This window comes from Varroa jacobsoni, unplaced genomic scaffold (assembly GCF_002532875.2).
Source record: "Varroa jacobsoni isolate VJ856 unplaced genomic scaffold, vjacob_1.0 scaffold_790, whole genome shotgun sequence".
Lineage (NCBI taxonomy): Eukaryota > Metazoa > Arthropoda > Arachnida > Mesostigmata > Varroidae > Varroa > Varroa jacobsoni.
In genome coordinates this window covers 217,374-231,957 of record NW_019213692.1, presented here as the reverse complement: position 1 = coordinate 231,957, position 14,584 = coordinate 217,374, and the positions used below count along the sequence as shown (strand labels likewise).

General features: G+C 39.5%; 1 protein-coding gene and 1 long non-coding RNA gene across 2 annotated transcripts in view; both read left to right on the top strand.

Moving 5' to 3' along the window:
* Positions 1–534: 534 nt before the first annotated feature.
* Positions 535–3,037, top strand: RpL18 (ribosomal protein L18). The gene is made up of 3 exons (XM_022839154.2): positions 535–689; positions 1,494–1,688; positions 2,566–3,037. Exons 1-3 carry the CDS (start codon positions 687–689, stop codon positions 2,932–2,934), a joined length of 567 nt encoding a protein of 188 aa, XP_022694889.1. The 5' UTR covers positions 535–686; the 3' UTR covers positions 2,935–3,037.
* A 7,971-nt stretch (positions 3,038–11,008) lies between these two features.
* The window catches only part of LOC147753036 (uncharacterized), a 7,775-nt gene continuing 4,199 nt past the window's right edge, over positions 11,009–14,584 (top strand). The window contains exon 1 of the long non-coding RNA XR_015312450.1: positions 11,009–11,256. This is a non-coding gene — a long non-coding RNA (uncharacterized LOC147753036). The remainder of the gene's footprint in view (positions 11,257–14,584) is intronic.

The window sequence follows — 14,584 nt, the reverse complement described above, 5'->3', positions numbered from 1 at the left end:
CACAAAGAAGTACGCGTAATGAGATCTTACAATAATTATTGTGTCCAAGTCCGGTGACGTATGAAGTAAGTTCGCTTCTAGCCATTAAACATTAATACAAGAAGTGGAGTTTCTACCTAAGTTATTGCGTACACTTCACTTATTAAGACGTCCATAAGGTTATATGCTACTTCTAGATCAATATAACAACTGTTAATCCGAACCAAATTACTTTGGTTAAATTAAAAAATGAGGCAATTATATACCCAAGTGATGCCTGTAACACATATACATATAAACAAACAGTCCCACAGAGATAACTGTGTACCATAAATGGTAAATTGCAAAAACAAATAGCGAAATAACTAAATAGAACTAAGCAAAAATGACTAAAATTAACCAATGAAATGTACTGTTTTGTCCAACCTTGACATTTACATTCTGCAACAAAAATTGTTAATATCTTCTCTGTAATTATCGCCTTCGTTCTGTACTCCTATACTATTTACATTTTTGTTTCAGGAAACATATCCTACTTAAATGAAATTTAAAGTTTTCCGCCGAAGCCATTATCGGTCGCCTACCAGGCCTGACGATGATCCAAGATGGCGCACGTTAGCCACATTTCGACTCTTTTTCCCGGCAACGTGCTCGCGTGAAGGGTGTTCGTCATTTGTTTAGCGAAAACCGGTTGAAATCACCCAAAAATGGTCAGTTTGTCTCAAGAATTGTGATACCAGTGCCGTCTGACAACCGTGCCTTTCTCTACAGGCTGAATGTCGAGTGAAAAAGTGTATTTATTGCAAACGGCGCGGCGATGTCTTCTAGCGATGGAACAATATACAAATGATTGAGATGGAAAACCATTAGATCTAATATATCAGTAACATCTCGCCTATAACCATTGGCCATGTGATGTGAAATTCGGATGCCGTCATGGCAGGTCGGTTCAGTACCGGTTATTGTACTCAATACCGTGTGCTACCGTTAATGCTTCAGTAGCCCGTTGCGCGGCTCTGCATCGACATGTTCTGATGGTGTTATTTTTAAGTCAGATCAATAACAGTACAGTAGTAAATGTCGGTGGGTTGTCGTATAATATTCTGCGCGAAATCAAATTATGGATATAATCGTCATCGAACATAATCACATGCCGTCGCCAAAGGTGCACCGCCTGTGCCGGTCGGTCTACGTCGTTTACAAGGGACATTCAGTAACGTTATTTTTCCTAGTTAAGGAAATCGAGCCATGCTGTGTAGTTTTGTTAAGTATTGTCATTTCTTGAATATTATGTGGAATTGGGAAAGGTCCAGAGGTTTTTTCTGTTTTAAGTATCGATCACAGATTTTCCTATGAGCTATGAGTGTGTCCCGAAACTATGTAAGTCTGAATTTGAATCTGTCGTAAGTAACACCCACGTATTACTGAAACATAGCAAAGACTAAGGAACACGTCTTAATTGTTGATAAAATGTGTCTGTTTGTTGTCCTATATACGGTTTTTTTTTCTGACAGGGTATAGACATTTGCCACAAGAATGAACGCAAAGTGGTACGGCGCAATCCGAAGAGTGACAACGTCTACCTGCGTCTGCTCGTAAAGCTATACCGCTTCCTCGCTCGCAAGACCAACTCGAAATTCAATAAGATCATCTTGAAGAGGCTCTACATGAGTCGTATTAACCGGCCTCCGATGTCGACTTCGAAGATCGTGCGTGTTTTGTATTAATGAACTATCGGTGATCGAAAATTTGGTTCACTCGTATGTCGAATCACAGGAACAACACCTATTATACTCCATCAGTAATCCCGTGGGACACTCGCGGAGAATATTATGACGAAGTAGAATTTAAAAGTATGGTAGATGCACTCTGCTAGAGTAGATGACCGTCGCCAAGTAGTAGTCTCGTTTTGTTATAAGACTTTTTATATCCGTATTCTCGCGGACCATGAAAAATACGTGTAGCTATTTACAAAGATATACGGTATATTTTTCAGTTACGTGCTATAGTAACTGCAAATCTTGGAATTTAGACAGATTGGACATGTCGAAGGTAGTAATATTTCCACAACGCTACTGGAGAGATATAAAGCTTAGTTTTGGACATTCATCTATGTGTTCTTAGTGATCCCTATTTATACATATATATTTGTCTGCTTCATATGATTATTTTCATTCATCCACACTTAATAAGCCTGCTGCCTCCTGGGGCACTAAACCTTTGACGAGGTTTTCAGATTGAGAGACGTTTTGTCTTTCCAGTTTGACGACTTGCTCAGAGGTGCTCTTAGGATCCATGGGCCACGGGTGGGTCATTGTGTGGTATAAAGAAAGGTCATCTTGGATGGTTTGACTGTGTTTAAAACGCCTGTCACATGGGCACAGGTTGTTCGGTATAATCCACCCACATATTTGATCAAAGTAAGGCATTTAAAACAGTTCAGCTGACAGAATGAGACAGGTTTTCTCGGTTTACAGAACACCAAGTGAGTGCTTGGCCGCATCTTGTCAACGCGATCCTAAGGTAATGGTTGCGTATCCACGAATTAAGACTGATTATGTAATGTCGATATTGGTTCTATTTCAGGCAAAGCTGATGGCGAAGCCCGAGCGTTCTGGAAAGATCTGCGTGGTGGTCGGCAGCATTACTCACGATACTCGCTATTTCCAGATGCCCAAGCTGACCATTGCCGCCCAACGTTTCTCCGACGAGGCTCGCAAGTGCATCTTGCGCAGCGGCGGGGAGTGCATAACTCTCGACCAGTTGGCTCTCCGTGCGCCCAAGGGCCAAAATACTGTCTTGCTGTCGGGTAAAAGGACTGCTCGCAAGGCGTGCCGATACTTCGGGCCTGCTCCTGGAGTGCCCGGAAGCCACGCTCGCCCCAGGGTCATTTCGAAGGGACGAAAGTTCGAGCGTGCCCGAGGCCGCAGGAAGTCTAGGGGCTTTAAGGCCTAAATTCGTTGTATACAGCATCGCGTACAAGGCCGCTATCATCCCTAAAAACGGTGGACGATATTCATATTTTGCTGTGTGTCTAATAAACATGGTAAAATTGAAATCGAGCGCGCTCTCCTTTACATTATGAAACACGTTATGAGCAATTAAATTATATTTTAACAAATCAAGTACGTTTTAATGGACCAATTGTTCATTAAAGAGGCGAGAGCCTATAAGGTGGGCACAAAATTTTGGTGTCTCCAGTTATAGTGACCGCTTAGCCGTCTGTTCGGCTAACATGAAGTGTCGAACATACATACCCGTAGAAAGTGCTCCAGTCTGAGAAGTTTTGATTATTGAATTGTCGACGGTAGGACATAAAATTCACTTGAGAATTCTGTTTAGAAGTATTACATAAACTCACAATCGAGGGAACATTATTTTTAAGGAATCAGACATTTGACTACTAGTTATGTTGCGTAAAAATTGCTAAAACAATAGCGTTGCTGTATACTGGCCAACGTATAATTGCGCCATTGCTTATCGTGGGTGGATTGGTGCTGAACTGTTTCATTCCTCAACATCTAAACATCAGAGTAAACCCTGTTGATAGACGAATGTCTGAACAATAGTCTTATGTTAGTGCCTTCTGTGATCTAAGAAAGCACACGATGAAAATATGCTTAGATTTGCTAAACCTTTACGCTTAGACGCTAGCACCATAGATACTAGGTCAAACAAGCCCATTCAGCGAGTTCAGCTACATTTAGGAGATCAAGTTCAAACCCGAATTCGTACTTATCCTCGTTGTACCGCTACGGTCGTTTCTTCAGTTAACTTCTCGAGCCATTCTGTTACTTTACTGTATTACGCTGCTTCTGTTCACCCAGTCTATCAGAGATTCTATGACCTTGCGTTGATTATTGATCTAGATGTGGAACTATCGATATTTGTCGGAATGATACTTGTTGCAAGGTGTAGATCAACATATGCTCGGCTTTTGCCGGTACCATTGTTGACAGTTGCGAAACACCTAAATTTTGCTTCTTAGATAAAGTGACGTTTATTTTAGTTTAGTGACGGCAAGGTCAGTAAAGATCGCCGTCAGCACCGTAACTCAACAAACGTAACTTCGGATTGACTACGCTTGTTATTTTCATACACATAGGATGATTTATGAATGATGGTATAATAGTCGCTGATCTATCAATCGATCTGTTCAAAAATATATCCGATAAACCCCAGTTACTATTAGGGATAACTGTTATAATTCACACAGTTTGAAGCATATAAAGATATACTTTAAATATATATATATATATATATACAAAGATAGCATACACGGATGGCTTTTTTATTGATTGCAAAAGACGGTAGAACGTATGATCATAGTTAGCTTGAAAATCATGAGATCCCCGATATTTTTTCTGCATGTCAATATATGTGACAGCGCAACACGAACTTCGGTTCTATTCTACATAAAAGACCTGACGCTCTATTAATTTAATAAATGTAACGTCTTGATTTACTATAACTAATAGAGGATGCCTTTTGCTTTGGGTTTTTTTTGTTTTGGCTGTAGCGTAAGATCTCAAGAAACAGTCGCCCTTGAATCTGAGGCATCTCATATATTTCCATGTGTTTGTTGAAAAGAAAATCCCAGAAATCATCCCAAATGTTTACTTTATAAATGCTCGAACTTTAGCTTACATAGTAAATGAATAAAAAGAAAAGACAGTAGTCTTCGATTCGTGTAGGACTTATGTATAATACTAAACGCTGCGCTAAAGTGTTTTCACTTGCTATTCTCAGCTATTCCCTCCTCTGGTCACACCGGTTAATCAGATATGAAGTGTACATGAGGGTTCTTATTTACTAAGTATATTCGACGCATTCGTGAAGTCTTGCTTCGAGACATTGCTTTCTGTTTACGGTTAATTCAAAGACACCAGTGAAGGGGTACTAGCAGTCATGTCAAGGGTTCCTAGCGCATGGTAAAAATATTGTATTTTTTAAAACGACCACTGAAATTCATAGATATGCCCTTTTTGTAATGAAGTTGCTTCTTCGATCCAAGTCAGTCCATAAAAAACGCTAAAACTAGGTTTTCGTTAGTTTCTTAGGTTTCGTTAAAATTAAAAATAATTTTGGTAGTTTCGTGGTCAGCCTACTTTTGTGAAATTAATACTAGGGAGCAACTGCCTAATGTGTATGCTTATACATTCTGGCTAGCTTCTGTCGGTCTTCTCTATTCTTAGTAGTATATAATTTTCAGAAATCAACTGGCTTCTTTATGATATCATAGATGGTATGGAAATGAAAGGCGTGGATGCTCAAAATATATACCTGTAGCGACCGTATTTGGTATATTAAAATGTTATAAACAAGTGTAAATGTTTTCACGCCTGCTAATTCTCTTCCGGTGAAGAGACGAATGCCCTCTTAATCTAGCACTGAACTTAAGGGACACGCTCAATTGCTCCATCGATAGTCAATGTTCGAAGGGGTGTATGATATCTTATCTGCACACTTTGTCTGCTTTATGTTTGTCTTTCTTTTTTTGCAACTGCTTATGATTTTCCTTTGAGCACAAGTATTGCTGACAAATCCAGTGCAATCTCAACACTGTCTACTCCTGAAAAACCCAGTTTTTCAAAACTATTTATTGCGCTGATTTCCATTAAACGACTGCAGTATTCCATAGCTAAAATAAAAGTTACAGCGGCAGTGAACTCATGTTTTATGGCAGTTATGTCAGCTTCTCTATCTACGCAAGTAATTCTATAATCTTTGTATAAATTTCCATATAAACAAAAAAATTCTATAACAAACTCTAACTAAACAAACGAAACGTTTGTTTCGTTGGATTCAATCATGTCGATTCCCTTTCTTCAAGGTTTTCAATACATGTCGGTTTTCTTCGGTTTTAATAATAATGTTTATTTCTTCGTTAATAAATCTGATGGTTTTTGCCGATAACCTACTGCTTGATGTTGCTAGCTACGGTCGCCTAAAGTATTTAACGTAATGTTAAATTACCTTAATTGTGGATTCGCATGAAGCATTCCATCTGGTCGTCGTATCGATAGCGTTTCAGGTAGGGTTTTATATACTGTAGCCTTAACTTACAGTTAGGCTGGTTTAAACAGCAACTGAGTCCACTAGTCTTGATTTCACCTGAATACGAATGTACGTAGTTCTATTTAAACGACGACAAAGATAGGCCTTTGCAACTTTGCACCTCAACAAATCTATGGACTTTATTTTCCTTTTATGTCACAGTGAAGTCTATTGTGGATTGCCCCAAATCGCATGTGCCTCTTTGTAATTTCAATGTAAAGATTGATGTACCTCCTCTAGCGCTCAGTTTGGTAGCCTACAAAAGTTAATATGAAAGTTTTATTTCAGGTGCTAAATGTAAGTATATCATGATCTGCAAGAAATTAGGTTGATCTGGTCGTAGTCTCGAGAACTTTGGGAAGACCAAAGATTTTGGCGACTATTTGTCCAAGGCGGGGAGCTGAGAGGTTGAGTAATCTGAAACTGACTAATTTACTCTATTACGAAATTGCTGTTTTCTCCCAAAAGTAAGAATATCGCTTTGATCTGCGCACTTTGCTCGTTGCTCCGAATCCTTCGTTGCCTTACAGTTAACTGTGACAGTTCCATAACTCAGTGTAGTCACGGGTCTTCTTTTGCTTAAAAGGAGATATCTAGAAATCGAAGCGAACTTGAGCGAATGCCGTAAACTGAGCTACCACACAGGATCGGTGAGGGCATTTCAATCCAATATAACTAAAATAGATTTGCATTGAAGATGCTAGTTTTCCTCAGCTAATCCTTCATGCGTAGATGCCGTGCTAGTTGTAATCCTGACTTTTGCACTTGTAAATTTTAACGATATCCATGGAATAGAACAGTTAGTTTCTAAAGAAGGCTCTACGACATCTGGATCGCTGAAATATCTGGTTCCCTATGTCTGTAATAATTCAGAAGAACTGTAGAACAGAAGGATCTATTTATAATGTCGCATATATTATTTTATTTAGTAGTAGTAGTATATTTAGGCAGTTTATTTAGCAGTGTATGATGTCGTTGGAAGGCATTGGAATGTAAATATCGTTAACAGTAGTCCTAGGCAAGGAACGCATAATGGACTTTTCGCGAATACCTTAACAGGGCCTTATCGATGTGTATAAAATCTAAGCTTTGCGTTTAGGAAAGCTGTAGATCAACTCAATAGAGGACAGATGATCTCGTGAGTGATCAAGTACCTAACGGTCTACGTTTTTGATTTAGGCGTTGGTGGTGTTCGTGAATCTCTTACTACTGTAACAGCATTTATGAGTCCTGGTGAAAATGCCCAACACAACTGAAATGCAAATCAGAAGATGGACCGATTCACAATAACATTTGGCCTGGGGCTGCATATTTTGACAGAAGGTACGTTTGGTCGAATGCGCGCTCAGCTTTTCCTGTACTACGGAGCATTGCGTATAAGGCGATATCGAGTGCTTCGATGTTCATTTAGCTGGAAGTCCAATTCTGGATGCTCATATTTTTCGCGTCGCCTGAGAGCACAGCCATGGTGGCCGAAGATCGCTACTGCTTGCTTACTGGTATTACAAATGGTCACATAGACATGACTGGTGGAAACCTCTAGTAGGCTTTGTAAGGTGAGTTCGGTCCTTGGAATATTTATCGGTATTTCTAACATCAAATGCATTTTATTTCTGAGAAAATCCTGTACTTCTTTGATTCACTATTTAATATAAACCATCAATACTGAACAAAGAATAAAAGAGCATTTTGCTTTACTAATTCTGCAGTATACATTGGCATGAAGCGTACGTTACAGAAATTATTTCGAGATAAAACCTATCTCTTCGGTATATAAAGAAGTGGTTTGGCGCGTAAATTCGGGAGAGCCGATAAGCATATCTACAGAGGGCTAGTCCTCCACCGTCGAAACGAAGTGTGTCTATGTAGAGTTTCAAAGCCCTTATCAGGTCATGTGGCCTTAAGTTTAATCGATAAACAGGTTATCATTGACCCACCACAGGACTATTTCTTTGATCCAGTGTGGCCAATATATTTTGAGCACATGAAGCGATTTGAAAAAATTATAATTTCTTAAATGGTAATGTATGCCTGAAAGCTTGCTTATTAAGAGTAAGTGTGTTCATTTAAAAACTTCCTAATGGAAGAGGTTACGATTGGGCTCGACGTTAGCTTCGACTGGCACATCCGAGTCAAGCGCCTTATAATTGAGCTAAAGATTCCGTTCTTTTTGATTGACTACAGACGGAGTCGGGTGTACGCTAATATTTTTCAGAGCAGTCGCTATAATTGTTGTGTCTGACGGAGTAAATAGCTTGGATATATTACCCTTAGTACCATCTTACATGCCTTCATCTAGGACTGGCGCCGGCGATAGCAGTAGCGAATCTCGAATTGAATGCTGTGGTCTTTTATCGTGCAGCAAGAAATCCACTAGCCTATTTCCTTGTAGAGGAAGGGGAAGATCCGCTCACTTGAAAATCCGACATCTCGTTACGAACTCTTGGCAACTAAGGCATTTTCCGAGCGCCTCAGCAGACAAAAGCTCATTGAAATAAACGGCGGATAGAAACGGAAATTGTTTAATAAAAGGGCGATGACAGACAATGGCTGTTAGACAAACTGTGACGCTGTCACCTGTCTCATGATGCGCGCTATGACAAGAGAACGCCGTTGATCACCGTAGCAAAACGAGTAAAGAGCTACTCTACATCGTATTGTTGCAAATCTATATCGTATCCAATAATCAAAGGGCAAAATTGCAGTTGGCGTTTTGAAGGAGCTTCAGATCTATAGGATGTGAAAGTGTTGCCAAAATGAACAATTTGTTTCTGACTCAGAGCTCATAAATACGGTAATATTGAACATCTGCACATTTCAAACCTGATCTATTACAACTTTACCTTATCTGTCAACAATCAGCACAACTCTAGTACTCCTAATCGATAACTTGGTGGCTTCTAGCGGTCAAACGTCGTAATGTACCATGCACCGCAACGGGTTCTGTAAATTCATTCGACTCGTCCATCTAGTGAAACATCCCTCTCTTACCGACTGACCATATCAATACTCTATTTCAGCGGCACTTAGGTGATTTCTATACGAGAATACAACACTTTTTATATTCGTGCCTTATTACCCAGATAATTGCAAATTATGCTACTTATCGTATCGTGTGCAATTTAATTTTTGCAAGCTTTTAAAAAACTGGCCCAATAAATCATTGTGTACTACAGCCAAGGTAGTCGTTTCCAGCAGCAATTTTTTATCAAGGACTATCGAAATGGGAAAATAATGTCTTGATTTTATTATTATTATTATATACCTTTTTTGTTGGTCTAAAAGAACAAGAGGTGTCTAGCCAAATCTCTTGACAGATCTACTTTTCGGGAGTTGTCTAGTTTTAAATTTACTTCTCCTTTAGTTTCTCATGTTGTTTTTTTTTTTTTTCGTAATGGCTACTTTTTTATCATCACATATAGATAGCTACCTGTTATACCATCTACACAGGTTCAATGAGGTAAATAGCGGAGCTGGAACACGTTTTGGACGATTTAATTAATGGATACAAACATGATTATGATATCAAGCTGATCGCAACAACAAATTGTTCGCTGTCTCTGCCAGTGGTGCCTTCAGCTTCAGGTTATTTTTTCATTTTTAGTCGCCAGAAAGCTTCGATGTGACCTTTTTCAGGCTTTCAGATAGTGCTGAAAGGGCTTGTTTTTTGACAAAATCATGTAAAGAAATCAAAGTATTATTCATTTTTTCTATAATATAATTTAGTCTATCATTTTGAACGCATTTTGTGATATGGTTGGTTTCTTGCAACTGTTTGCCAGCATGATCACCTATGCAATAATTATCATCGGCCTTCGGCGATTCTCCTGATCTTTCTGCCCACTGCGCTACGTTCTTTTCGAATTTCTTGGTAATCCAGCAAGACATTTGCTTGGACTTTTAACTTTTAAAAATGCATTCCATATTAATTATCGGGCCATAGATGATTGTCGCTTTCAAATAATGCACCAAACGAATGTTAGTTTTCGTTTTTATTATACCTTTATCAAGTGTTTTTGGAACCAGTATGGCATAGTGTACAAAAAGGTGTATATTTAAGGAAATGACAATTATTGCCAGAATAATGTAATAATAAAGAGTCATGACGGACGAACCATATTGCTACATAGCTTGTCAAGGGTGTACATTCAGCTTGTTGAATGGTGTTTGTGTATATAAAATTTATCGCTGAGTTTAGATGATACCAGGAAACGTCATTGGCGATGGTGTGTTTGGTGGGTTCTTACTTGCTTCAGCTAGTCCACTTTATTTGTGTACTGTCTTCTATTGTATCCCGTACCCTTCACTTGTGGGAACTCACTTAAAATATTCGACTAAGTTTTCATTTGCGCGGACAAAGGCGTCCCTTGTCGACCGAAGGGTGCATGGTTCCCATCAAAATAGGGTTTTGTCCTTTTCGCTTCTTCATCTCTTAATTTGTGGCTATTTGAGTGATCGCAAACCTACTGCAGACCCTATGAAGATTTTCTCTAATCTATTTATCACCTCTTAACATGTCTCATCTTTAGCGTAAACTAATGTTTGTAAAAAAAAAAGAAAGAGTTAACAAAATTTTACTACATTTAGTTACAATACAGGCCATTCTACATTTACGTAGCTGTTTTGGTTAAATAATCCCAACTGAACAACCTTCAACAGACGTTTTTAGCATTTTTTAGGAAAAGCTTTGGAAATCTATTGAAAAATGCTATTTTTCGACACTTATTCCTCCCTCCTTCTTTTTGCAAATTTACTTTTAGCTTAGTTAGCTCAGTCAACGGACAAGGTGGTTACTACTAGACGTCATCGCGGCGCGGAAGTGTGCAGATAGAAGGGTTGTCGCCACTAGTTTAATCATTCCAAAGTATAACATTATGATACAAATTTCTGATCGCGCGAATTTATTACGGGTTGTGAATGGCTGCAATACCATGGTAGTTCATACCCCTGGGTTCTCCCCCTTTGACAGCTGCTGATGAGCATAGGCTGTGATGCACCGCAGCAACGGCAGTGGGTCTGGCATCAGGGACAAATCACTAACAGGTCGATTTTACAGGTGTGACCAAGGGGAAATTTTCCTTTATTCAAACAGAATATAAGGCACATGGGTACAGTTCACCACCGATGCGAATATCGCGGACATGCTGCTCCGTAGTGGGTGCAACGATAGCATGCATTGTCTTCTCAGAAGTAAGAGAAAATCATCTATTCATAGAATATGTAAGTTTATCTCTATTTATAATTAAGACCATTGTAAATCATCTAGCAATTTATGATTTGTTTATGCAAGTTAGTGTATTGACATTAATCCAAACACGTATGCGTACAATGGAGGCAGATGTTTATTGAGGTATTAGTCAAATCTGGGCTCCGCCGCTTGCTGCAGTACATGCAGTTCTGTTGAATAATCAAATTTAAATAGCACGCCATATACGAAATGGACCGACTCGGAATGAATAGGCAGCGCCAGCAGCGGAAGTAAACTACCGTTAGCTGAACGTAACTTTCTAAATCGTACTCCTATCTGTAAAACAATAGATAGATAGATAGATATGTAAATAAGCGCGTGCATACGCTGACATGTAAATTTAGCATCATGTTATCAACTAGCGAGCTTAAATTGTACTAATGTGACAGCAAACTTCGTCTTATCTCTTCTGGACGCCAAGATGGCCATGTCCCTTCCCATGACGCGAAATCAAGACAGGCACGTTCATTCCTCCATGCGTTCAGCTATGCGTTATCTTACATCTGCGCTAAGTGATTCGCTTACGTAGTGTTAACTGCCTATGCTAGAGACAGCCAGAGCCAACTTGTTGGCCAGGTAAGCGGCCGTTCCGAATTCGAGTCCATTCCATAGAAAAGTCAAGTAAGAACAGTGTTGCTATGGTCAAAATTCGATCACCGTGAGAAATATAATGTCAAAAACATTTGTAAAGGGCAGAGATCACTAAGCGGCTAGTCGGGGTGACGACTGCCGTGATCGGGCTCTACGTCCCTGTGGTGACTATGACGAACGATTGACAACTATTTCGATGACTATGAAGTGCTACCGATATGAAAGTTTTCACTTCGGAATGTTATTATTGCCTCGTCCTTCGCCACTTTAGTGGGCTTGCGCTGTTGCAGCATGTAGATGTTACGTTGTTAGTCATGTGAGCTCATGAGTACTGTTCTCATGAGCTCATGAGAACCTACTCGGTTGAGTGGGTTCTAGACGTAACTGAAAATCGAACGCGTTCAGTTGATCATTGCATCTACAATGAATGGGCTTTCACAACACCTACAGTCACGCTTTATCGCACATCGTTTTCTCACATGTAGATTGTTGGTGAACACTATGTATTCCTTATGCAGCTGCATATCCGACTATCTAACTATTGTCTGAATATTACTAGCGTGCCATAAAATTAATCGAAGATTTATTTCAGCTAATTGATTCCCACATATATGTGTGTCTGTGAACTTGTCCCTGTGCTACGGTACATCTCTGAATAGTACATTAATGCTAACATAGCAATTAGCGAAACCCGTAATCAATGCAGCACCTTTTATCGCGTACACCTATCAGTGTAATTATCGTCGATAACATTGTCTTCCCTAATCCAAGTCATAGTCCGATCGGCAGAGCTTCGTCAATTTTGCTAGAATGAACATAACTGCAATGTAGACATTACAGCATATTTCTGTCATACTTCGAATTCACTACCGTATTTTTACGTATTACGATCATGCTATTTTTGTATCGTTCGGGCTCTTACGACACGCTGTTCCGGGTGCCAGCCGCTACCGAGATAACTGATAGGTTAGATACACGTGTTACTTCTCTATTTATATGTAGTGTTATGATATCAATATTTCGCCTATTTGCTATGGTTGGGTAGTTAGGCTACTTTACAAGGCAGGCAGGCAGGCAGGCAGGCAGGCAATCAATCACTCCCTTTTTAACTATTGCAAAAACCATGTGAACTTATGTTGAGTAATCGAGTAGGAAATAATACGTTACATTCATTTCTCTTGCTCCGATCTGATCCGAAATTCGACAAACAAAGAGGAAATTTGACAATGTTTACACAGGAAACACGTAGTGTGGACGAAGTGCATGATGTTTGCTTTTGTGTTCGTTTTAGATCGATCATCATATCGTCCGATGAACAAGTTTAAGATCAGAATTGGTTCCTACTAGAACAACAAACGTTTGATGCGCTTCTTCGAAAGTAACAAAGTAATGATACGTTTGCTAGTACGTCCGAACTAATCATATGACTACTCGCTACTGGTTTCCGGGCGGAGACGCTTTTTGCAGATGCCCTAGCATTGTCTAGAGGAAAATCAAGCTATTTTCATTAACTAAATATACACCCACCTCGTAGACACCAAGGTACACTCAACGCATTCGGAACAAATTTCAGTGTACCCAAAGTAAGCGCAGATTGGACAGCGATGACGGGAATAAATCGAGGGGAACACAAACATGCAGCTCGTTCCTCGTAAACTCATCATCTCGACGACTTTTTATCTCGTTGTACTTATATCAGTTACGGACTTGGACTTTCTTTATTCAACTTCTGTAGATTTTTCTATGCACGTGTTGCATAACGGCGCGCAACGCAGCGGGCTTTGCTATTACTGGATCGATATATTCTCCAATGTTTTTTAATTTCATACACATGTTTTTATTGTATGAATAAACATATTCTCTATACTAAGTTATACGCGGCTTCTATATTCTGCTAACTAGCTGGTTAGTTAGTTAGTGTTCCGTTTTGTTGCTACTTCGATGTTTTTTCGACATTGTTTTAACTGCCACCCGCCTTTTAATAGAAGGTGGTAAAACGCCGTCGACCGTGTATTATTCTAATTACAATATATCACATAGGTTCTGTGGTCACACATGGCGTGTGGAAGCTGTGCGAATGTGAGTGGACGTATGTGCATGCGTGACCCGAAAAAGCTGTCACCGGTTCATCAACCAGACGAAATCTATAGCAACAAATTATTGTTCTCCGATTATTTGGTGGCTGGCTCGTGTAGGCATCGTTTTAAATCATTTAATAAACGAACTCGAATTTCGCATGTCCTCGCCGAACCCATTGTTGCTGTTAATAAACGACAGAGCGGCAACAATAAATGGCTTCCTCATTCTATTTCTGAATACGTTATTTGTTGCTGTAGATACGCAGATTTGCTGAAACGAGCGCGATCCTTGACAAGGACCGTCGGCAGTTTATCGGGTTGATGGATAAAGCTAGTTTGCCTGCACCTGTTGACGAACAGTTCACCGTTGTACATACGTTATCCTGAAAGATTTGCAATATTTAAAGAGACTGTTGTGAAGTATATGTACAGTGTCCTGCTGGCCATGAAACAGACTAAACGGAAACACGACAAGCAATATTGATAAATAAAAAACATCCAATGGACGTTTATATATTTCACGTAGAATTAATCGAAATATTGAAACTGAGCTTTAGCGAACGGGCGTGCTAAACAGGTCCAGGTGACGATAGGCTGCACCTAACGTAATTTAGAAAAAGTCTTTATATAT